General features: G+C 37.8%; 1 protein-coding gene across 1 annotated transcript in view; it reads left to right on the top strand.

Annotated features, from left to right (window-relative positions):
- ENPP1 (ectonucleotide pyrophosphatase/phosphodiesterase 1) overlaps window positions 1–25191 on the top strand; it is a 68182-nt gene that overhangs the window by 22402 nt on the left and 20589 nt on the right. The window contains exons 2-13 of the mRNA XM_039240448.1: window positions 8249–8321; window positions 10994–11110; window positions 11905–12030; window positions 12934–12994; window positions 15142–15239; window positions 17494–17573; window positions 18455–18574; window positions 19490–19599; window positions 20348–20413; window positions 20721–20793; window positions 23817–23925; window positions 24727–24858. Coding sequence (XP_039096379.1) covers window positions 8249–8321; window positions 10994–11110; window positions 11905–12030; window positions 12934–12994; window positions 15142–15239; window positions 17494–17573; window positions 18455–18574; window positions 19490–19599; window positions 20348–20413; window positions 20721–20793; window positions 23817–23925; window positions 24727–24858 — 1165 coding nt within the window. The remainder of the gene's footprint in view (window positions 1–8248; window positions 8322–10993; window positions 11111–11904; window positions 12031–12933; window positions 12995–15141; window positions 15240–17493; window positions 17574–18454; window positions 18575–19489; window positions 19600–20347; window positions 20414–20720; window positions 20794–23816; window positions 23926–24726; window positions 24859–25191) is intronic.

Below are 25191 nucleotides of genomic sequence, written 5' to 3'. Positions count from 1 at the left end.
CAGGCTCCAGGCTCTGAGCTGCTGTCAGCACAGAGCCCGTTGTCGGGCTCAAACCCACAAACCTCGAGATCGTGACCTGAGCCGAAGTCGGACGCTTAACCAACTGAGCCACCCAGGCCCCCCGCATTAATATTTCTTAAACTGAATTTGAGCTTCACCATAGGTAATAAAGACAATATTTTTCTGGACCATATCATAAATCAGAAATAAAGTTTTGAAGTCCTTCTATAAAGAAATTGGGCATGCTTACATTTCATGCTCTGAATTATGTTATAAATATAGTGCATATGTATTATGTTGTATGTAGTTAGAACAGTCTGTGAAAGGCCTAGCTACTGTGTAATTTATGGTGTGTTTCCCTAAATAAGGACGTCTGCAAATTGATCTAACTACCTCACGTTGTGAAGGTGGTCTCAAACTTGAAGTTTCTTTAATGTTTTTGGCAGGAGCAAATATAAATCCTTTCTGGAGGAAAACACTTTCACCCCAGGCTTAAAAACTCTTGAAAATTTTTACCATCAATAAACGGAATGCAGTTAAAAACAACCAGACACACAGAGGGAAATGGCACCTTGAGTAGAAATATCACACAGCAGAGGCGGACAAGCCAATACTGCAGATGGAAATATTATCAGACACAGATTATAAAAGTCTTGACTAAAGAAATAATAGTGAATTAGAAGAAGGGTAGTTTCTTGTGATCTTTATTTTTGTGATACATAGTGGGGTAATGTCTTCTAATCTGTCTTCCAGTTTACTAATTCTGTTTCCCACTGTAAAACTGTGAAACTTATCATTGAATTAAGTTTATTTTTTTATTTGTAGAAATTTGTAGAAACCTTTTTTAAATGTCTGTTCATTTTTGAGAGACAGTGTGAGTGAGGGAGGGGCAGAGCGAGAGGGAGACACAGAATCCAAAGCCGACTTCAAGCTCTGAGCCCAGAGAGCTTTATCCGTTAGTTCTACTAAACCTCTAAAGAAAAACTAACTCCAGTCTTACTCATCTTTATTGTTTTGTTTTTTAAATGAAATTGACATAGTTTTTACTTTAAGGTGTTTTTGTCACTGGTGTTCTGGAATTTGGATGTAAGTATGAACCTTCTTTGATGTATCATTCCAGATATTTGATATTAGGCCCTTTGGATTTGAGTATTTGCGTAAATCTTCTTGAATCCCACTGAGAATACTAATTAGATGTTTGTTTTTAATATTTTTCTCTCTTCCTCTCCCTTTTTTTGTGTTGATCTTAAACTTTTTGTTTATCTCATAGTGTAGGCTTATCTCAGATGAGTGGTGAATCATGGCTATTGACTGATATTTAAGAATGCGGGATATTTAAGAATGAGGTTGAGTGCTGCGACGCCTTGGTGACTCAGTTGGTTAAGGATCTGACCTCTTGATTTTAGCTCATGGGTTGGAGCACCACATCAGGCCTTGTGCTGGTGGTGCTGAGCCTACTTGGGATCTTGGGATTCTTTCCCCCTCTCTGCCGCTCCCCTGGTAGCTCTCTCACTCTCTCTCTCTCAAAAAAAAAAAAAAAAAAAGTTGAATGGAAGCAGAACTTGTTGATTGCAGTTTGGTTAGAGTAAGTAGGCAGGGAGGAGCTTCCTATAATGTTGAAGATCCCTAAAATTCCAAAACGGGAAAACTTTTCTCTGGTTCATAATACCCATCTGCTAGCCCCCTTAGTTCTCCTGCATATGGGTTTATTGTGAAAACTTTAGAAAATAAAGGTAAGTAGCAAGAAGGAAAAAGTCACTTGTGAGCCCATCAGGCAGAGCTAAGACTATTTATAAAAGATATATCACATGTAGCAGAAAATTAGGACTCTACGACCCATTTTATTTTATAATGTGCAATTTGTAGTCAATAATGCGTCTTTCCTCATGCTGTTAAATTTCTTCTGTGTATTTAGTATTTTCTTTAGCCATTTTCAATGGTTGGAGATTGCGTATGTGTCTTAATTTTTTCTTGTAAGTAATGTTCCATGAAAATACTTGGAAGACTGGTGTTTATATACATCCCTTTTTCATTAGCATGGATTGCAGAACTGTTGTAGACATATAACTAAAATTACCACTACCATCATCCCCTACAAAATAACACTTTGCCTTCTCTCGGTTGCATCTTTTGGATAAATCTCTTTTTAACCACTGCATGGTCTTCAACAACTGTTGAAAACAGATTACTGCAGAATTTAAAAAGAAGAAGAAAGTATTAATATACTAGTTTATGGCATTTCTTTTGACAGCATGTAAAAAAGAATACCCTGTAGTTTGCTTAACCGTTGGTTATATTGTAGCTGTTAAAGAATTGTTAGTGGCCTCAGTCCTCTTAGTGAGGTGGCTGTTCCTAGAAGGAATGGTCATTTATTGAGCACTTCTGTGCCCTTGTCAACAATCCAGGCATCTTCTGTACATTATGCCCAAAGCTCGTGCCAACTTTGTGAGGTAGGTATTATCACCACATTAGAAATGTTTTAAAAATGAGGTTTCATTAGGATATGAAGCATTCCCATATCTCACTGTAATTTCTAGAAGTCACTGGAATGTAAGCTTCATATAAGCCCTGAAATCACTTTGTTCACTGGTGTATTCCCAGCATTAGATCAGTCTTGACATGTACTAGGCTCTCAAATATTTGTTGAATGCTGACGAAAAATGAAAGAGGTGGGATTTGAACCCTAGCCATTTTGAACCTGAAACTCTCCCAGGAAGAAGTCGGCTTCCTCAAAGTTTAATATTTTACTCAGATTGAATTTGGTTTGCCCCAAAGTGATGGGCTTGTTCAGTGTTTGATGTCTCTTTTCCTCATTTGTTCATTTATATAAATTAGTTTACATAAAATTTCACCATCATGTGGGAAAACCTTCAGTTAAGTCAAACATAACTAAAATGATACTGAGGGTATAAGAGGCCAGGCAAAAGTGAGAACCCTTCCCTTAAAAGATTCTTTAATCCAGTCAAGCAGTTGTTCTCACACGTTCTTTAAACTTTGTAATACTTAAACGTTCTTCACAAGTATGATATTTCCTTTGAATCTCCTTCTGAACCAATCTTCTATGCCTCATCTTCCCGGGGGGTGGGGGGGGGGTGAGGGGAGGTGAATCCCTGAAGACTCAGCACTGTGTAGATCTGAGTTTTTACAGAGTTGTTTTCAGAAAGCATGCGGCTTTGGCCAAAGGCCGACTTTGGTCCGCTAATTCATCTTCATCGGATAGGCGTTTACGTTACATCTGTCACATTTGAATACGAAATCCCGCAATCTAACATTTCCTAAAAAAATGTTTTTCATGGCTATGTCCTGGAGACATCATTTATATAAAGCAGAGACAAAGGTACTTGCACTGGCTGACTTTGTGAAGTCATATGAAGAAAAGAAGGAGGCTTATGGTATTCCCCAAGATTATGTTTAATGAAGTCACAACTTGTTGATGTTCAGCTCAGCCATTATTTGTTGAACGTCTACTACCTACTAAGCACCATGCTAGATATGGAAAATAGAGAAATAAGCAGATTACCCCTCCTGGATCTCCTAGAGCATGGGGAGGGCTGTAGTGATTGGGATGAGGAAAGACCGAGGAGGACAAAGCCTCTCCTGCAAAAGGAGACGCAGGTAAGTCCAAGCTCTCATTTCATTCTTGGACTCACACCAGAGCTTTCCACAATGTTGCCAAAGACTCTTTAGAATTTGTAAATCCAGGGGCGCCTGGGTGGCTCAGGCGGTTGTGTCTGGTTCTTGGTTTCTGCTCAGGTCATGATCTCACAGTTGGTAAATGTGAGCCTTGCATTGGGCTCTGATCTGACAGTGCAGATCCGGGGTTCTCTCTCTCTCTCCTCTCCTCTGTTTGCCCCTCCCCCCCTTGCTCTTAAAGAATTCCGTAAATTCAGTCATGTCAGTTTCATATTTAAATGCCCCAGCAGCTTCCTGCTGACTGCTTCCGCAGGCCACAGCCCGCTTTCAGACCCTCAAGCCCTCCCTTGGCCCCCAGCCACCCCACTGGGTTACAGCCTGACTGCCTAAATTCACATCTTGCCTCTGCTGCTGGTCAGCAGTCTCCAGCCCGGTTTCCCTAAACTGAGTTAATATCAGTAACCTGTGTCATATATAATGTGAAGATTAAACAATTTGATGTAAATCTCTGAGAACAGTGCCTTTATCTTATTTTTGTACTCCTCCCTCCTCAGAATCTAAATACAGTGCATATTTCAGACACTGAAACATTTGTTTATTGACTGAAGGGGAAATCCCTTTGTCTCCAAATCTGTCTTTGTGAAGTTCTTTTAGTCCCCATTCTTTCCTTTTTTTCTCTCCTGTGCTATTAACATGGTAACATTTTTAAAATGATGATCCCGTCTTCTCCCGGTTCTGTGTCCACATGGTCTCAACCCTGTTCAGCCATTGTAGCCCCATTCTGACTTTTATCAGCTTTTCTGTTGTTTCCCCTGCTTTCCCATCCCCCATGCCAGGTTATCTTTTTGTCCCATTCCCCTACTCCCAGCCTTGGAATTCCAGGCCACTTGGGGGCCCATTATAATCCATGGATTGGGGTTCAGCTGGGCTCCCAGAGCTTGCAGGTCTTTCTGCTCTTCTCTTGACTCTGTCTCCATTGTTAACCACTGATTTGCAGCCAGCCTCACTTAGAATGTTCTGTGCCCCCTCCTTATTACAGAGCCCCAGCTAGACTTCTTCAATCTCTGGAGATATTCTTTCTTTTTTTAATGTTTTATTTATTTCTGAGAGATAGAGAGACAGCATGAGCAGGAGAGGGGCAGAGAGAGAGGGAGATGGAGAATGTGAAACAGGCTCTAGGCTCTGAGCTAGCTGTCCCGCACGGATCCCTACGCGGGCTCGAACCCATGAACCCAGATGAGATCATGACCTGAGCCAAAGTCGGACGCTTAACTGACTGAGCCACCAGGCACCCCCCTGGAGATCTTCTTACTTGCCCAAGAAGATTGAGGGGGTCCCTCATCAGCCTGCTTCTAGCTTCTTCTGGCTCTATCTCAGTTTTGTTGTTGTCTTTGAGGTGAGGTCTTTATCTTCCTCTCTGACTTCTGACATGCCTACCTCTTGAGGCTAACCTCCTGAGATTGTGTTGATTAAACTGACTTTTTAAAGCCAGTTTCTTAAAATGAACTTGGGTTATTCTTTTTTGTTTTTGTGTTTGTTCATTGTGGATATGAGCAGCTTTGAAATAACCATCCTTGGACAACTGTATCGCTCACTTGTAAGAGTACAGGCAGTGCTCATTTTGCACGACTGTCTGGCATGCTCAATTTCACTCACCACAGTTTAAATGACACCAGTACCCCAACAGCACGGTGCAAATTTCAACTCCAAGATTTATTCACTGGGAGGAGTAGCATAGAGTACAATCTTTGCTGCTAGCTTTTTCAGTCCACACATCACTGTGTATATAACAGATGCATATGGTGGTCAGCAACCAGTGTCGCTTGTCTTAAAGTCTGTCAGGGGCGCCTAGGTGGCTTAGTCGGTTAAGCGTCCGACTTTCGCTTAGGTCATGATCTCACGGTTCATGGGTTCGAGCCCCGCATCGGGCTCTGTGCTGACTGCCAGCTCAGAGCCTGGAGCCTGTTTCAGTCTGTGACTCCCTCTCTCTCTGACCCTCCCCTGCTCACACTGTCTCTCTCTCCTAGAAAAAAGAAAAAAATTAAAAAAAATTTTAAAGTCTGTCAGTGATTGCTTGCTCTGTTGCTCAGTACACACCATTTTATAAAAATTGATAATGGAAAGAGAATTGGCTGATAAAGGTGAAAGTTGAGTGAAGCGATAATGGCAGAAGTGAAATCCAGTTCAAATGTAAATGGGGTTATGGAAGGCAAAGCAAAGTGTGGGAATGTTAGCACCGCCTCTGTTCAGCAGACTAGCTCTGCAGCCCCAGCTCAGTGATGGCGAGTTTATCCACCGAGCGAGGAGTGCAGATGTGATGCAAAGGAGATACTAAAAGTGTGAAGGTTCCCACATGGGGAACTGATCTATGCTTAGGAAGGAATGTGATGTGGCAGTTTGTTAAGGCACAGAAAAGTTTCTCCCTAGGGATTGTAAGTTATAGGAGGAGAAGAAGATAAAGCACTGTTCAGACTATTCTTGCTAAGTTTATTACTAAGAAAACTTTAATCCTCCATGTTTTAAAGTACAGTATAGTAAATACAGATTTAGAATTTTTTTGTTTCCTTGTATGTTTATAATTGACCGTAAGAGTTTTTAATGTTTTTGGTAGAAACTTAAAAATTACCTCTTATGGGGTGCCTGGGTAGCTCAGTTGGTTAAGGAACTGACTCTTGATCTTGGCTCAGGTGATGATCTCACACACAGTTCCTGAGTTTGAGCCCCATGTCTGCCTCTGTACTGACAGTGCGGGCCTGCTTGGGATTCTCTCTCTCTCTCTCTCTCTCTCTCTCTCTCTCTCTGCCCACCTCCCCCTACTTGTTCTCTTGCTCTCTATAAATAAGCATTAATTTTTTAAAAAATTACCTTTCATAACCTTTCATATGTTTGTGTTAGTTTATACCTCAGTAGGTTTAGGAGCATCCCTTAGTGTTCTGGTACTTTGTTCCGTTTGCCATTATTTACATATTTGTTACATTATTTACATATTTGTTGGAGCTCTTCTTCTGATGACTTCCTATTTGAATGGACATACATACACTTAAGGCTTTTTTATGTCCTTAAAAAATGGCTTCACCTAGACCAGTTGTGTTTGAGACCCACTATACTCTTGCTTTTCCTTCCCTTGCCCCATTTTCTTCTGAAATGAGTTAGACCTGCTGATTCAGATTACTTACTATTTACTTTCTCTTCAGTTTTTACAGTCACTTGACATTAGGCACCTCGAGGACAAAGGTCATGTCTGTTTTGGTACTGAGTATCCAGTACCTAAACCTGGCAACTGGTATATATGGCCAGTACTTGATATGTTTTATTTGAGGGAGTCAGTTCCTAAAAGCCTGCACCCAACATCCACCCTGTCCCATTCACCATTTCTCTGGTCTCTGTTACCTCTTTATCTTGGCCTTTGGGGAACATATTTTCCTACTGCATCCATTCCCTTTGCATATTCTTTGTTCTAGCCAAAGTAGGCTGCTCATAATTCATCACCTGCCTTCTCTTTCTTCCTTCGGGCCTTTCCTGTGCTGGCCTTCCCCCTGCAAGTTTTCTCTAGCTGGCAATATCCTACCATCATTTCTCCCTTGCACAGCTGTGCCCTACGGCTTTCCCCGTGAAGCCTTCTCTCCTCTCCTTCTCCCCAGCCACCTTAGCCTTTCTCCTTCTTTAAACAACCGTGTACCTGCAGGCGCCTCCTGGAGCCTGCCAAATATGAGCCATTTATGCTGTTATTTTTACTTTTTCCCACACAAATAGCAGCTCCCTGAGGTATCTCTTTCCTGTGCATAACATAGTCATTACACATAGTTGGCACTGAATGTGTAGTTTCTTGGATTTTCCTGCAAAGTGAGATTCCAGAGAGCTGTCAAGGAAACTCCATCCCACTAACAAAATTGAGGGTTGTTCTACAGATCTACAGATTATTTTGCTCTTTTTTCCCCCCTAATTCTCAAACAAATTTTAAACTATCGAAGGTCACAAGAGTGGGGAGTGAGAAAGTGGGAAAATGTAAGAGCTGGAAAGCTTTTTAGAGATCCACATAGGCTCGCCCTTTAATTTTATAGGTGAATAATCTGATGCCCAGAACACTTACATGACCTTTTTCAAATCACACAACCAGTTTGTGGTGACATTTGGGCCACAGTGCAGTTGCCCAACCCTGTCCAGTGCCGGTTCCCATGGGCTGCCATGGGGCACGCGAGGATATTGTTTAGGTGTGTGTAGTTAACCTGCTCAGAGAAGCAGCTAATATTCTCATGTTGCCTTTTATGGATTAACAAGTAGGAAATTGAATCCCTAAATTGATTTTCCTCTCTCGGTCCCTTAATTATTTCAAGTTCTCTGACTGGATTCATTTGCATTCACTGGGAAATTTCTGTAAACATTCATCTTGGATGGCACAGATTTCTTTGCTGACATGTAAGCAAACTTTTTCTTGAAGTAGGATATACATCCAGAAAAGCACACGAAGCGTGGGCATGTGCTTTTTTCATAAAGCGCACACAGCCACGTGACCTGCACCCACATCAGAAGACAGAGCGGCACCAGCATGCTTAGAAACATTTGAAGAAATAGAAGAGTTTTGAAGCTATATAATCTTCTTTTTTTCTCCCCACAGGTATTGTCAGTCTGTGTGTTAACAACCATCCTTGGCTGTATATTTGGGTTGAAACCAAGCTGTGCCAAAGAAGGTAATTACTACACTACTTAGTGTGCCTGTGTACACACATGGGTGTGTGTTGCCATTTAGCCTTCTTCACAATGTGATTGAGAAAAGCGCCATGTTCTAATCTGTGGGTACTCCTGAGTTACTGCAAATTTGATACTGGTTTGAGTCTTCTGAAAGCTCTTTGATTATTTTAGGCATATATTTATTTAGTTGTAAAACTTCATCCTAAAACAATGAAGAGGGGCTATGACCAGAAAATCAAACAAAGAGCAAACCCTAAACCAACAAAAAGTAAATGAAGAGCAGTGGAACAAGCCAGGATGACTATGTTCCGGCGTTGTACCCTGGAGCCTCTCCCTGACTTTCTCCAGGGTCCCCCAGGACACTCCCCCCCACCCCCCCCCCCAAGGAGTTGCTGAAGCAGCCTGGAAAGTTTACTTGGTAACCTGTTAGCATCGCTGGGCAACTGGAAATCTATCGTTACGTGCTCCTATGGCTTTTAAAATTCTGGGTCTTGGTGTTTCAAAGCCATAGTGAAAGCTTCTACATGTTTTTTCTTTATATTGAGTGCAGAAATTTATCCAGCATTGATGAGGTTACTATAAATAATAAAACTGAATTATTTTGGATTTCAGGTAGGTTTCACCCCCGCCTTGTGAAATCACTGATGGTCTTCCTAGGGAATTCAGTTTTGAAAAATAAAAATTATTTTCCTGTTCAACTCTTCTGTAATTATAATATTGGTCATTTAAAAATTTTTGCTGACTTTTAATTTTTCACTTATTGCTTAAATTAATTAAATGTAGTAATTTCATGTTTTGGGTCAGCAGTCTCTACAGAGCAAAACTGTCTAACAAAAATTAAGTAGCTACAGCCTTTAATGTTCATCTAGGCATACGCATGAAGTAGTTCACTTTGAGTTAGTTTAACACATAAAAATAAAACTGAAGGATTAAAAAAACCAATTTTAATCTAAACTTAACATAGTATACCTAGTATTTTTAAAAATTACTAGGTACTTTTAATGAACTTCAAGTAGTTCCTCTGCCCAGGTCAGGGATGTTAGTTTTTCTGACCTTAGAAATTACTGTGTCACTTCATATCTTTAAAATTGCCAAATTTCCCAGTCTCATGAGAGTTAAGTTCCATGGCAGTGTCTTCTTGGGTCAGGAGACCACTAAAGTAAGGAGCTAGGATTATTCATTATTTTACAAGTGGGGTTTTCACCGTCACCATCCTGATGTTTTAGTAATCTAATGAAAACCTAGCCTTTTCCAGGTGTGCAGTAAACACATAAAATTATCGTATTTAATTAAAATTTTCCTCCCATGTCTACCATTTATCCATTTTATAAAAACTTCCTGGCAGCAACTATAGTCAAGCATCTTGCTGGCTGCCAGGTATACAGTATGCTGGGCAAAATGCATGTGTGGTTGTTCTCAAGAAGTGGGTGGTCTACAGGTACCTCATTGGCTCAGTTGGTTAAGCCTCTAACTCTTGATTTCAGCTCGAATAATAATCTCATTGTGAAATTGAGTCCTGAGTTGGGATTCTTTCTCTCTCACTCTCTCTCACTCTCTCTCTCTCTCTCTTCTCTCTCTCTCTTTCTCTCCCCCTCCCTATTTGCACTCACTCTCTCTAAATGAATGGAAGTTGTTAGTTATGTGTGAGACTGGGATATTAACCAAATACTCTAGTTCAAATGGAATTAAGTGACTGAGGGGAAGGAAAAAAAGGAAATCGGACCTTGACTGGAGAATGTAGGAACCAGGTTGCATCTGAAGGTGAAAGGGGTATTTTAGGTCATGGTGAGAGGGACAGTCCTGCAGAATGGTCCTGCTTCTTTTAAAAAAATAAAAATGTTTTTGAGAGAGAGCAAGAGAGCAAGCAGGGGAGGGACTGAGAGAGAGGGAGATACAGAATCTGAAGAAGGCTCCAGGCTCTGAGCTGTCAGCATGGAGCCCCATACAGGGCTCGAACTCAAACTGTGAGATCATGAACTGAGCAAAGTCAGATGCTTAACCGACTGAACCACCCAGGTGCCCCCATTCTTCTTTTATACACCAAGAGTGAGACTGGTGAGTCGGATATTCTTTCTCCTTCGGAAATATTCAGATAATTACTTTTAATCTTTTCTCACAGTTCGAAATTGTACAGAACGTTACGTAAGCATAAGATGTTCAGAAGAAGTCCTCATTCGGAGCAATGCCTGGCTGGCTTAGTTGGTTAAGCACCTGACTTGATTTCTACTCAGGTCAAGATCTCACAGTTCATGAGTTTGAGGCTGGCATCGGACTCTGTGCTGCCGGTGTGGAGCCTGCTTGGGATTCTCTCTCTGCCCCTCCCTGCTCTCTCTCTCTCTCAAGATAAATATTTTTTTTTTCCCCAAGGTAAATATACTTAAAAAAAGAAAAAGTCCTTATTTTGACTTTTCTTTACCATGCTATAAGTATTGAAGACTTAGTAGACCCAGTAGGGTTTGTCATAAATTTGAAAAGTTCTTTTTTTCCTATGGTTAGAGATAGAATCTTCTATTTGCCACTTTATAGGTGTATTTATGAAGATTCTTGGATAACTTCATTGCCCCATCTGTATTTTCCAACTAGGATTTAAATCTAACTTAGATGTAATAGTTGATGTTTGCTACATGATTCTGTGATTAGAAACATCTAACTCATCAGTCAATATTTTCAGTTAAAAGTTGCAAAGGTCGCTGTTTTGAGAGAACATTTGGAAACTGCCGCTGTGATGTTGCTTGCGTTGACCTTGGAAACTGCTGTCTGGATTACCAGGAGACATGTATAGAACCAGGTAAATGAAAATACTCAGGGGAAGAGATGATATAGGCATTAGTAAAAGAGAAAAAAAGTTCTGCATCTTTTAGAAATGTGATTTATCTCATTCACTTGAGATTTTTAAAAAATTGGCCTTTACATTTCCTTAGAGAAAAAATTACACATATTTTGCCTCTGTTAACACTTTATGGAGAGCAAAATTGTGGCCATTTTTAATGTATGCCGAGAGCCTGTATAATATAATTTGCACTTAAACTTCAAAAAGGCTTCTTGAAATTTTCAGTGTGGGTGGGCTCATTAAAACAAGAATTCTTAGACATACATTTCTTTTTATTGAAGTATGGTTGACATGGAATGTTAAATTAGTTTCAGGTGCACTAGTGATCTACTTAGACTTTAAAATAAACCCATCAGAATATGTAAATGTTCCATTTGATTTGGATTTCTCTACATAGGACATGGATATTTACTATTTAAATGGGAGTAAGCAAGATTCAGATTAAAATTTGAGAACCCTGAAAATGGCTGGTAGAGAAAACCAAGATCTATATATGAATTGTATAACAATCATGTTTGTCCATGTTTTCAAGTGATAGAATTCTGTTTTTTTTTTTTTTTTTTTAAGTGAAATAATAACAGTTGTTGCTTGCATGCTTTCTGTCTGTTAGTTCAGGTTGACCGCTGTGGTGACAGATTCTGTGAGTAACTATGACTTATGAAATAGTTCATTGTCTCAGAAGAGAACAGTTCTGTGTCTACTTCAGAGGTGTTACATTGGGACCGTAACACGTCTTTGTTATTTGTTTCTAGAACATATATGGACTTGCAGCAAGTTCAGGTGTGGTGAGAAAAGATTGCCCAGAAGCCTTTGCTCCTGTTCAGATGACTGCAGAGAAAAGGGTGACTGCTGTGTCAACTACGGCTCTGTGTGCCGAGGTCAGGTCCCTTGCACTCCTATCAGGCTCTGCAGCAGCCCAACATCCTCCTAGGTGTTAACTGGGTTTTGTGCTTTTAACATTTTTTTTTATCATTAGGATTCACATCTGTTGACCAACTATGTTAACTGAAAAAATATTTTGAAAAAATACTTTATTAGAGTTCAATTCAAAGAAAGAAAGTTATGTGATGAATCTTGTACCCATCAATCCATTTAAAAATCACTATCTACGCAGGGCAAATCTTGTTCTATCTATAGTCGCTCACTCGCCTGCTACCATCCCTTCATGTTATGTTGATATTAGCTACATATTTAATGCCGCCTTGTGGAAAGATCACTTTTGCAGTCCTGGCCATCTTTATGTTCCAGGTCCCTCGTAGTAAATGAGGGCAATGGCTGCCATGTGTTGAAAGACTGGATGTGAAATTACTGCCCAAGGTTCTAGGGTATTATGTAAACTGGTGCTATTGTGAGATTGCATCCAACCGTCCCAGGGTTCTTTGAAACTGATAAGAGAGGAACTAAGACATCAAGAATTTTATACTAGAAGTTGCTAGGTGGATAAATGGAGGGTTGTAAATGTTGGTTGAAAATAGGAACAACTTGAAAATGGAAAAGATGCCTTTTAAGTTCTCACAAATACAGTAATATGTTTGAGTCTTGCATGTAGTCTTACTTTCATTTTTTTCTTCATTCATTTATTTCTTCCCGGTATCAGCTATTATTTTGAAACATAATAACTTAATGTATTTATAGTTCCCTAATATGAGTCATGACCCATATTACCTATATGTGTGTTAACATATTTTGTTTTGGAATCTGTCCTAAGATGTCTCACAGCATCACGGTTACTGCCACTGTTCAATATGTTCACCTTGTTTTATTTCTTGAAAATATTTTAGGAGAGAAAAGTTGGGTGGAAGAAACCTGTGAGGACATTAATGAGCCAAAGTGTCCAGCAGGGTAAGATTATATTCTGAGATACTATTTCTTTTAAGGTACTATTTTTTTTTTTTTATCTTTCCAAGTTGAAAAGATAAAAAAAAAAAATCGATATTTTTTTTAGTCAGGCCTTGTGGTGGACATTTGTGGTATAGAGTCAATTATGGAATGATCCCCACTCTGGAAGTTAATGGAAAAAAGAGAGGTCACAACTATTCAGTCTTTAGTACTCAAGAGAGTTAGTGGAAGTGTTTTATCTTTCTCCTTAGGAAGAAAGGCCCTGTACTTTCATTTGTAGTATTGAAAGTTAAACCTGTAACAAGTTACTTTACAGCTTCCTTTTTATTTTTTATATTTTCATCTACTTACAAATTAGGGGGATAAGCAACATGTTTGTGAGAGAATGTTGCATCATTTTTATAATATTTGGGTTTTTTTGTCTTTAAAGTATTTTACACAGTACATTGTGTATACTAGGCCATCAAAAAATCTTGTGTGGAATTGAAAGGGGGAAATTTTGTGAAGATGTAACACATTTATCTTTGTTCCACTTGAGATCTACTGCTTTATAATTTGACTTACTCATCTTCAGAAACATATTTTTACCTTCTTATAGTAATGATTTTTTCCCAAACTATTAAAAATTTTAAAGCTGTACTTTAGCTTATTTTGTTTGTATATATAATTTATTTTTGCTTTATGTGTATTTTTCAAGATGAGAGAGTACATTTTTTGTTTAAAACAACAGTAATAGCAGCAGCAAAAACTAAACTCAAAAAAGCAAAAAATTCTAACAGAAGAGACTTCTTCAAAGGGAAGTCTCCTGTACCTTGAGCTGTCTTAAGTTCAAAGTATCTTGGAAAATTCAGACTTAGTGATTTTTGAATCTATCTTTTCCTTCTACATATTGATTATTATATTTCAGTTGTAATGTTGATCCTTTTAGTGGAAATGTAACTATTCTTTAGAATAAGATCATAATTTCGAACATGTTATACTGGAAATTGTTATCCAGTTTATTTTGCTAATGGTGCAATAAACTTTATGTTGTATATTGATTGAAAACAAATACTACACCATGATGGACCACTGAGACCCTAGGCAGTTGATTCTGGAATCTTCCAACTGAGCTATGGTACAAGTACTAGTTAGTGGAAGTCACATGCGAATTTTTATTTTCTTCCTTTTGTGTTTGCGTGCGAGGGTAAGCTAGGAGGAGGTAGAATTGAAAACGGCAAGGAGAGTTAAGCATTTGCTCTCAAATTTTAAATTACTGAGTAAAACTTTAAGTGGAAAGTTTTTTCACAGTTATCCTAAAGTGTTCAACTCCCTACTGTCTACCAGATACAATTAGAAGTTCAAAATTTCTGAACCATGCCCATTCTGGTTTGGCCATGTAACTCTTTACCATAGTTATTCACTTTGAGCACCTCAGTGTTCTGTGGGCTTTTCTTTGTTTTTTTGTTTGTTTGTTTTTGCCTCCTTTGGATTTGCACACCACACTGTGTGTGTGCGCGCGCGCGCGTGTGTGCGCGTGTGTTCGTACACACATGTGCCCTCATTGTTCATTTTTAGCTTTGGATCACTTTGTTTTGTTTAAATGTAGTGAATACATGTCAGACTCTTCTACTAAATAGTAATATATTTCAAATATAGTAAATTTCAAAATCAAATATTATATATAATGTTTGTGATATGAGGTACCATCTATTAGATACATGTAGAGACGGTATCCAAAAGTGGTTGTTCAGGAAAAAGCTCAATGGTAATAGAAACATAACTTAGAAAATGCTGTTTTACCATTTATTCTCCTGCAAATCGGGAAAATATTATTACATTTTTAGTAGCATTTGGTCCAGCTTTTGGAATAGCAGGAACCATGAATGGTTCTCCATATGGTGGTTCAAAATGCTACAAATACTTGATAAATACTATTAGATGATATAGGTAGATATATGTATATATGATATATAGTGAAATGTCAAATATATATATGAATATAAATGTAAAGTCTCCTTTATGAGGATGCTTGTTGAGCTTGTTAGCTTAATTTAGATTATATACTGACCTCAGTGAAAAATTTTCATGTTCTTCAATGGATGTGTATCTTCCTTCTGCTTCGTTAAACATTGGTTTTTTTTTTCCCCCCTTTCTTTCTCATTACCCAGGTTTGAAATGCCTCCTACCCTCTTATTTTCTTTGGACGGCTTCAGGGCAGAATATTTACACACTTGGGGCGGCCTTCTTCCTGTTATTAGCCGACTAAGTGAGTAACTTTAGAGTTCACTGTCACTTTCAGTGAAACAGACTAGGGAGACAGTCTTTTTTTGGAAAAATACTGGCAGAATGTGTTTTACCAAACCTCTTTGGTGAAGTAGTTGAAGCTGATAAGAAACTGGTTTCCAATATTGTAATTTCTTTGAAGTTGCCTTTTAGATACTTTTAAGATATTACAGGTATATGTATATACACACATACATATACACACATGCATAATATGTAGATGCACAGTTACATATAAATATATACATACACACATTAACTTGTATGTGTTTTTTCTTAGAATTTTGGATTACTTTTGTGGAAAATCATTTTATATCTTCAAATAGAATTTTAAAAACTGAAGATATTTCTGATATGAATTTAGTAGTGCTGACATGGAATATTTGCTAGCTATCTTATAGTACCATGTAGCATTCTTCAAAGAAATTGATTCACACAAGTGCTTAACTGAGTGGTTATTCTGTAAGTTATTGATGCAATAGTAGAATAGTCTTTTTAATAGTTCAGTAATTCCAGTGGAACGCTAAACTGAAATGGAAGTATAAATACAACTATTTTAGAGTTCTGAATTCTAAAATACTATTTCTTAGTCTTGAGTATATGAGATTAGTTTAAACCTTAAAATCGCTCTCGGTAAATACATGTCTACATTTACTATATACTTCTTTTATGAGAAACCAAAATAATTGGGAAATCTTTTTAAAATTTCAGATTTTTAAAAAATATTTGTTTATTTTGAGAGAGAGAAATAGAGTGAGCAGGGAAGGGGCCGAGTAAGAGGAAGACACACAATCCGAAGCAGGTTCCAGGCTTTGAGCTGTCAGCACAGAGCCCAATGCGGGGCTTGAACCCACGAACTGTGAGATCATGCCGAAGTCGGATGCTTCACCAACTAAGTCACCCAAGTTCCCAAAATTTCAGCTTTTAATTTCTATCTAGAAGAAAATAGTTTTTATAAATAATCATTTGACATGGAAAAAAAAAGTATTTAACCGAAAGCATGCAAGGGCAAGGAAGGCTCTATTCTGATCAGGCCCATGTGCTTTGAAGCTCGAATCTGGCCCTTAGTTACCATTAAGAGGAAAGTTTGTTTCAGTGGCACCAAATATATCCTGAGTTCAGAATTAAGGGGTTGTAGCTACATATATGTGAAGTGTAAAATAAATCAGTATACCATTTGCCTGAGCCCCAGCTTTGGATAATTGGAGAATATACTCTAATTCTGCACTGTTTGGATGGCATTGAGATAGAGAGACATGTGACAATCTGAGGAACATTTTTGGCAACGATGTATTGAAATGCTAGAATCATTAGGTTTATGTGTTTTTTTGTTTTTAGTAGTAGAGGCAGGAGAAAATGAGCATGACACCAGGGCTAAATCTGGAACAGTCTGACTTCTGTTCTATCTCTGACTTGAAGCCAGAAGATGCCTTTTCGTCTCACGAGCACTGTTGAGTGTCCGGAGTGAGCTGCTTCTGGATTTTCAGACTGGGACTTTGCCACCCCAGCTACTGCCTCACCCTTGTTTTAACTTTGCAGATTTTGCTACTCCTGTGATTTGTTTTTTTCCTTTATTATTATTTTTTAAAATTTAAATTCAAGTTAGTTAACATTCAGCATAGTCTTGGCTTCTGGAATAGAACCCAGAGATTCATAACTTACGTACAATGCCTAGTGCTCATGCTATCAAATGCCCTCCTTAATGCTCCTCACCCACTTAGCCCATCCTCCCCACCCAACACCCCTCCAGCAACCCTCAGTTTCTTCTCTGTATCTGAGTCTCTTATAGTTTGTCTCCCCTTCTGTGATTTGATCTTATTTTTCCCTTTCTTCCCCTATGCTCATCTGTTAAGTTTCTCAAATTCCACATATGAGTGAAATCGTATGATGCAGTTTGTTTTTAAATTCCCTCCATAATAAGTATGTGATCACCAAGTAACGTAATACAAAGATCTGGTAAGCATCATTATCACAAATTGTCCATCTGGAATTTAATGTTATTGATAAGTATGAGATAATTATTTCACAGGCTTAATTATTTATTTTGTTTGATATTTGTCTGAGGAAAATTAACATTGAATTTGAATATACAATGTTGCTTTATAATTAACCCTAAATTGTCATACGGTCATAAATCCTTTCTGGGTTAATTTATACTTACTTGGTACCAAAGCTAGATGAAGTAAACAGATTATCAATTGCATTTAGTAACAATCTTTAATTTTTTTCCTTTGTAGAAAACTGTGGAACGTATGCCAGAAACATGAGACCAGTATATCCAACAAAAACGTTTCCCAATCACTACAGCATTGTCACCGTAAGCTCCAAGTTTCAACTTCTTTATGTTCACAGAAGTGAGATGTAAATGTTACATTTTGTGAGGGAATAATTAGACATCAGATTGGAAAAATATGTAGTTAAGCAGGGAAACCTACGTTTTGGTCTTTGCCTCTGCCACCAACTAATTATAGTTGGGGGAAGGTCTCTTTCCTTCTGGTCTCAGGTTTTCCATTTGAAAAGAGATGACTAAAGACTCCAAGAAATGAGTTCTAGATTTTCTTTCAGCTTTAGGATTCTCCGATTTTTTGATGTCTTATTTCTTTTTACGGTTTTGTAACTTGCTTTGTTGGTACAGATCTGTCCTACACTCACAGGTTCTCAACTTGGGCCAGTCATCTTGATGGACGAGTTTAAGCAAGCCACTTTGCCTGACTCTAGGCTTACAGCCCTGTTTTTGTTTCAAGTTTGCCAATTTAATTGGAGTCAGGCGTTAGGGTTCAAGGGTTCATTAGGCATTAGGGTTCAAGCCAGAAAACCAATTTGTTAGCTTGCATTAATGCAAGCTCTTCTCAGACTCAACCAAAACAGTTTGTTGTACAGAAATGCTTTACTCAGCGATGCAAAGGGAAAATGGAGCACTTTTTTAGAAATTGAGAAGGCTGCCTATTAACATAGGCCCTTATGCATAGCATTCCTACTTACTTTCTCCTGCTACATAATTTAAAGCACAAATACTTTACAAACTCTTGAGTGGTTGGTTGTATTTTAATAATATCATAGCTTTGTCCTCTCTTCCCCTTAAACTCTGTTAAGTTCCTTATAGCTTCAGTTAAATGTTTGTCTTTGATTTTGGTTTGTGACTTTAACATTGGAAAAACTTAAACTTGCATAAAGAAAACCTGTTTTTATATTTTTTAGGGGCTTTATCCAGAATCCCATGGCATAATTGACAACAAAATCTATGATCCCAAGATAAACGCTTTCTTTGCACTTAAAAGTAAAGAGGTCTATAATCCTAAGTGGTACAAAGGAGAACCAGTGAGTTGTTTGTTTTAGCTACTAAGATAGTCTTGTTTTCAATTGTTCTCTGTTTCATTCAGAGTAAAATACCAAATTCTCTGGAGCTCTTAACCTACTTCATTTATTGTGTCTGTGGCCATCCTTTTGTAAATGGAGATAGATGCTGATAATCTTAAACTCTTGTATCATTGTGTAATGAGTAGTTTATGTCATAACTGGGTTTGGTAATTCTGAACCATTTTTCATTTCTGTTTGATTCCACCGTCTAGTAGTAGTCAGGGGGCAATATTTTGATTCATATAAAACCAATTATTTCTGAAAGAAATAAACTTTGACTTTATTTCTATTTGCTAACACAAATATTCTTTCTGGCCATGATAGATATGTTCTGTATTTTTCAGAATTTTCAAAAAAAGCTCCTGGGATCTCTTGATATTTCTCTTAGAAGAAAAAACATGATGTGTAATTTATAGGGTATAAATTCAAAATTTAGTGCTGATACTTAAAGCTATGTGACTTTGGGCAACTTACTGTTTTGCCCGTATTTAGAACTATAATTGGCAATAAGTGCTTAATAAATATTAGTTACATAACAAAAATGTCAGAAAATTAAACACATGTATATTTGGGAAAGTTTTTCTTCTTTCAAGGGGAACCGCATTAAGTAGGGTTGTGGCTCTGAAACTTGCAGCAGAGATTTCCAAAAATGGACTGTCTATATCTTTTAGGTTAACTTAAGCTCTAATTATTGCATTTTATTTTGCTGCTGTTCAGAGTCATATTAAGTGATTATTTTATAGTCTCACTGCTAGAGCTTGTTAACTTCCAAACATTCTAGCACTTGAGAAACACACTGATGTTACATGAACACATACTGTCCTAAGAGATGAATAGTTGTGTACTTTTCTGACTTGCCTTCATTTTCTTTCTCAGATTTGGATCACTGCTAAATCTCAAGGCCTGAAAAGCGCCTCATTTTTTTGGCCAGGATCAGATGTGGAAATTAATGGAATTCGCCCAGACATCTATAAAATGTATAATAGGTATGTATAGATGCACAGCCTTTTAATCTCAACTTCTCCTTTTTATCAAGTGCTAAGTTCTAACGTTTGCATGATAGGCTGAAAAATGAGGGTGGTCAGAATCAGAACTCTATCTCCGGTACCTTTTAGGTGGAAGATAAATGAGTTTTGAATGGATGGATGGAGGTTTTCTAGAAAGTGCTGGTTACATGTTAGAGTTTGCATTTAGGTCTTTGGGCAGGAATAAAAAAATGAGGCTGTGGTGACTGACTCCCAACTTTTTAAAAAGAGTCATAAATAAGTGAGTTCTCCATGAGGTACTGTTTCTGGAATGTACAGACACACGCGTTATTCGTGTGGTAGCAATTGCTGTTCTCAGATACAGGAATAATGTTATCAGGTAGGTGTAAGAAGCACATTTTTAAACCTAGCTGCTGCTTTCATTGGAATGCTTATGGGGGATACTATTTAGAACTGTAATTGCCAACAAATGCTTAATAAATGCCACTTATATAACAAAAATGTCAGCAAATTAGACATGTGTCTTCATTCTTTTCCCCAGATTAAAGCTTCCCCAGTATAAAGCTTAACTTTTGTCCCTTTATTGGGAAAACAAGTTTGTGTTTTCAAATAAAACTTTTACATTGTTTCAAACACAATTAACACATGTGATTGCTTTAGTCTTTCAGTGTGCTTTTCAATAAGAAAGACATTTTAAACTCAAGACAATTGTCACAGACTGTTTCATTTTGTTTATGTTTAATTTTAGTTCAATACCATTTGAAGAAAGGATTTTGGCTGTTCTTAAGTGGTTGCAGCTTCCTAAAGGTGAAAGGTATGTAGATTATTAATTTGTATGTTAACTTACTCCTTTGTTTTATAGAAATCACACTATTTAAAAATATTTAAAAATAAGTAGCAAGAAAACTTTGCAGTTGGCTCTGGCATTTTATATCCAAATGAACTCTTTAGGGAGCTCTTATAGCCGCCATTTTGAATAACTCCAATCCTGCAAATTATTTCTCAAATGTTAACCCCAGTGTTGTAGACTTTTTAATCACTATCGATTGTTAAATTATACTTTTCCATTCTATTTTACAATGTGTTTATAAAATATTACATTTTGATGCTGTTTGATTTAGACCACACTTTTACACTCTGTATTTAGAAGAACCAGATTCTTCAGGTCATTCATATGGACCAGTCAGCAGTGAGGTAAGTACCTTTTTATCAGTGATTATTTCATCAAACCTGGTGTAATCGGACGTAACTTTGCTTTGAAGCAGGTTTCTAGACCATTCTAGCAAGATTCCATGATTCTGGGAAGAATACTAAGCACAGTTTTACTAAAACAAAGGATGTACTCTATTAAAAATATCTGTTTTGTGTATACTTTTCCACAGCGCTAAATTGAACCAATCATAAATTCTGTATTCTCATTTCCAAAGCCTTTATCTATTCAATTTTTCCCTACATTGGCCCAAAAGGGTCTTTGGAAGTTTTATAAATGTGTAAGACTCCAATTTTCTTTTTTAAATCTTAATTTATTTCATTCTGTGTTAAACAAGAGTGTGGATAGCAAAGGTTCAGATAGCCAGGATTCCAGCCTGTACGTAAATTGGTTTCTTTTTGTTTTCTTCTTTTTTTTTTTTTTTTTTTTAAGATTTTTAATGTTTATTTTTTGTGACAGAGAGAGAGACAAAAAGCGAGCAGGGGAGGTGCATAGAGAGACACACAAAATCTTAAGCAGGATCCAGGCTCTAAGCTGTCACCACAGAGCTTGATGCAGGACTTGATTTCATGAGCTGTGAGATCATGCCCTGAGCCAAAGTCAGATGCTTAGCTGACTGAGCTAGCTGACAGCACAGAGCCTGATACGGGGCTCGAACCCATGAACCGTGAGATCCTGACCTGAGCTCAAGTCAGACGCTTAACCAGGCGCCCCCATGGTTTTATTGAACTAGGAAGCTAGAAATGGAGGAACAGCTCATGGACTAAGGCTGTCAACATAAGATCTTATTTGACCTGACACCCTTTTAGGAACTTAACCCACCCTGGTTTAGGTTTGTAATCAGTATAGTGCTTTGAAAGATCAAATACTGCTTTCAGTTTTGTGTGGCCGTAGAATTTTTGTATCTTAGAGTAGAGGAAGCATTGGAACAAAAAATGATTTTAGTTTCTTTCTTTGTACTTTTGAGCTAACTTCTTTTATGATGTATCTTTTATCTGTGATCCAAGATCAAGAAACAAGAAGTAAGGATCTATGAATATTTGTGGTCATGATGAAAGGAAGAAGAGGTTAGCCTGGGTCCCTAACCTCAGAATCCCCCATGTGACCCTAAGATAAAAGAATAGCTAGGATTTCACCTCAGTCTTCATAGTTGGTGAGTCTGGGTCTCTTTAGCGCAGAGTCAAGACCAGAGACTATTCCAAATGTCTGCTGTGTGCTCTGGTTTTCAGTGTTACTTGCTCTCAATGCTTACATCAGCAACAGCAGAAGGAAGGGAGAACATATGCCCATTTTCTTACTTGAATTTAAAACACCTGCCTAACCATCTTTTCCTGGTTTCCCTTACCCTGGGTTTGCTCCAGTTTTGCCCTTTTTAAAGAATGGGTGCCTCTCGGGTGCCATCTTTCTCAGATATAAGAGAGAAGAGAGAAAGGGAAGGCAACCATCCATTTAGGTCTCTATTTACTCTCTATGTTCTTTCCATCAAAATCCATCCTCAGGAGCTCTAATGTAGTTAGTAATTCCACATGCCCTTGCTCTGCTTTTGTCCTTCAACTAAGCAAAAATGTTCCTTAGAGGTGGGCTAAGGAAGACGCATGGCCAGCAATTGGTGACATGGAAGTTTTGTGTCAGTGTTATCTTGGTTTGATAACCAGATTGTTGTATAATTTTTATTTCACTAAATTCACTGACACGACTTGGGTCTAGGTCAATTGTCCTCTTAGTAAGTCTAAGGATCATTTTATAATTGATAATCAGTTCATATAAAAAGATCATGGAAAAAGTCAGTGCTGCTTTTTTAAATTTTTTTTTTTTTTTTTATGTTTTATTTATTTCTAGGAGAGAGAGAGAGACAGCGTGAACAGGGGAGGGTCACAGAGAGGGAGTCACAGACTGAAACAGGCTCCAGGCTCTGAGCTGGCAGTCAGCACAGAGCCCGACGCGGGGCTCGAACCCACGAACCGCGAGATCATGACCTAAGCGAAAGTCGGACGCTTAACCGACTAAGCCACCCAGGCGCCCCAGTGCTGCTTTTTACTAGTTTCACTGAAGATTTTCTGAAGGACTAGTTTTGTGATTCATCTTCATTCAAGATTGAGCCCATTACTTTTCATATCATAGTAACCAGCTTGCAAGCTCTGTAAAATTCACATATTCCTGGCAATCAAAACCCACTTTATTTTAATACTTAAAAACTCCAACTTTCATTACGTGGGTAGCTTTGAGTGAAGACCATATTGAAGGAGGTTGTTTCATTAATACAGTGGAATAAATTAACTCTAGAGATAAAGATTGATTGATACATTATAGAAAGCACATGTAAAGCTGCAAAGAATTTTCCTCAGGTGGTTTTGCAAAGAGAGCCAAAGAGAGAAATGTCAAAAGCAAGTTGGTAAAACCATTTGCTATTCTATGTATCCTTGTGATACACGTGTGCAAAATACATGCACACCTTTTTAAGGAATAATAGGTTGTATTCCTAGGAGTTGTAATTAAATTTTTTTTCAGTGTTTGTTTATTTTTGAGAGAGAGACACACTAAGCATGAGGGAGGGAGGGGCAGAGAAAGAGGGAGACCCAGAATTTGAAGCAGGCTCCAGGCTCAGAGCCAAATGCGGGGCTGGAATCTATGAACCTTGAGATCGTGACCTGAGCCAAAGTAAGAGGCTTAACCAACTAACTGGGCCACCCAGTCTCCCCCTAGGAGTTCTAATTTTAAAAATCAAACATAATTATAAGAAGCATTTGATGAATAATTTTTAACATTTTGGCAATTTAGACAATCAAATCAGCCAGTGACATATCCAGTACGTAGGATTGAGTATGTACGGAATTTGGAACCCTCTTTTTATTAATTGTCATTATCTTAACTGACGTGTCCCAGCCTAATGTAAATCAATTCATCATAGGAGTTGCACCCACTGAACTTTTCCTATAATAGAAATAGTTTTACATAGAAATAGCCATTAGGAAGGAATTCATCCCATGAAATTGGTGCCCTTTCTTAGGTCATCAGAGCATTGCAGAGGGTTGACAACATGGTTGGTATGCTGATGGATGGTCTAAAGACGCTGAACTTGCATCAATGCCTGAACCTCATCCTTGTTTCAGATCATGGTAACCTGAATTTTCATCATTTACCCTTCAGGTTAAATGGTGCCCCCCAAAAAAGGCTTCCTTGATTGGTTATTATTTCATCATTTCTTCTGATTGTTATAGTTACTTCCTTTTCTTAAAATGTAGTTTGTTGTGGAAAGTGTTTAGGAAAAAAAATATAGAATATAAAGTACAAATAAAGCACAGAATTCACATCTATCAACGAAAATGCAGCCATCTCCTGGTTTCAGCAAGGTTTATACGAGGAATTTTGAATAGTTAATTTTAGCACTTTGTTAATTTCATTTTTACTTATTTTGACCTTTAGAACATGTTTGTGTAACAGTACAGAAGCAGTGAGTGTACAAGAAAAAAGAAAAGTCCTTTTTGTTTTTTCTTGTTATTGTTTGTGTCAGAAATAATTACTAAAAGCTATTTCTAGAAATAGCTGTGAAAAGTTCTGTACCAAAGAAAGTGCAATTCTGGAATGAGACCGAGAATTTTATCCTACCAGTTAACATTCGAGGTGATCTTGGGAAAACAACTAGGCTTTGCTATTTAGTCCGAAGCTGTTTGATCCCTCCTCACTCACATAAAGATACTGTAATACCTAAATACGAAGAAACATGAAACTAATTGTGGATGAAGGGGGAAATATTTTTTGAATATTTTGATGTGGTAGATACAACTGAAATTCTGTGTCTTACCAACTAGATGTTTAACTCACATGAGCACCAACAACATATTTATTGAATTAAATTCTGGAAGTGAAAGAAATTCTCTTCTATGTGTTGTAACATGTTTGGGGACTTTTTCCTCTAGGCATGGAACAAGGCAATTGCAAGAAATTTGTGTATCTGAATAAATATTTGGGAGATGTTAAAAATATTAAAATTGTATATGGGCCTGCAGCCCGCTTGAGACCCACTGATGTCCCAGATAAGTACTTTTCATGTAAGTATACATGGACACTAACTTTGGATATGACTACATTCAGAATACATTCCTCTAAATTATTGTGTCTCCATATTAAAGTGCATCTAGTGAATTTCCTTTTCATGACTAAATGTCAAATGCATATCTTCTGCACCCAAAGGGATTTTATACAGGACCCAGGTCTAACCACTTATCGCTAAGCATATTTTGTGTGCGCTCAGTACATTTTTATGTTGTAGTATGTGTTTTACTGGTATTGGGTTTGAGATAACTTGTACAAGAAACAAAACAAAACAAAAACAAAACTTAGGAGAAAAAGTTCAGCTGCGTTTATTCAAGTTTAATTAGTGA

Source organism: Hyaena hyaena, unplaced genomic scaffold (assembly GCF_003009895.1).
Source record: "Hyaena hyaena isolate Hyena2069 unplaced genomic scaffold, ASM300989v1 scaffold_178, whole genome shotgun sequence".
Classification (NCBI taxonomy): Eukaryota; Metazoa; Chordata; class Mammalia; order Carnivora; family Hyaenidae; genus Hyaena; species Hyaena hyaena.
Note: the sequence above shows the minus strand (reverse complement) of the source record. Positions and strands in the feature narration are given on the sequence as shown.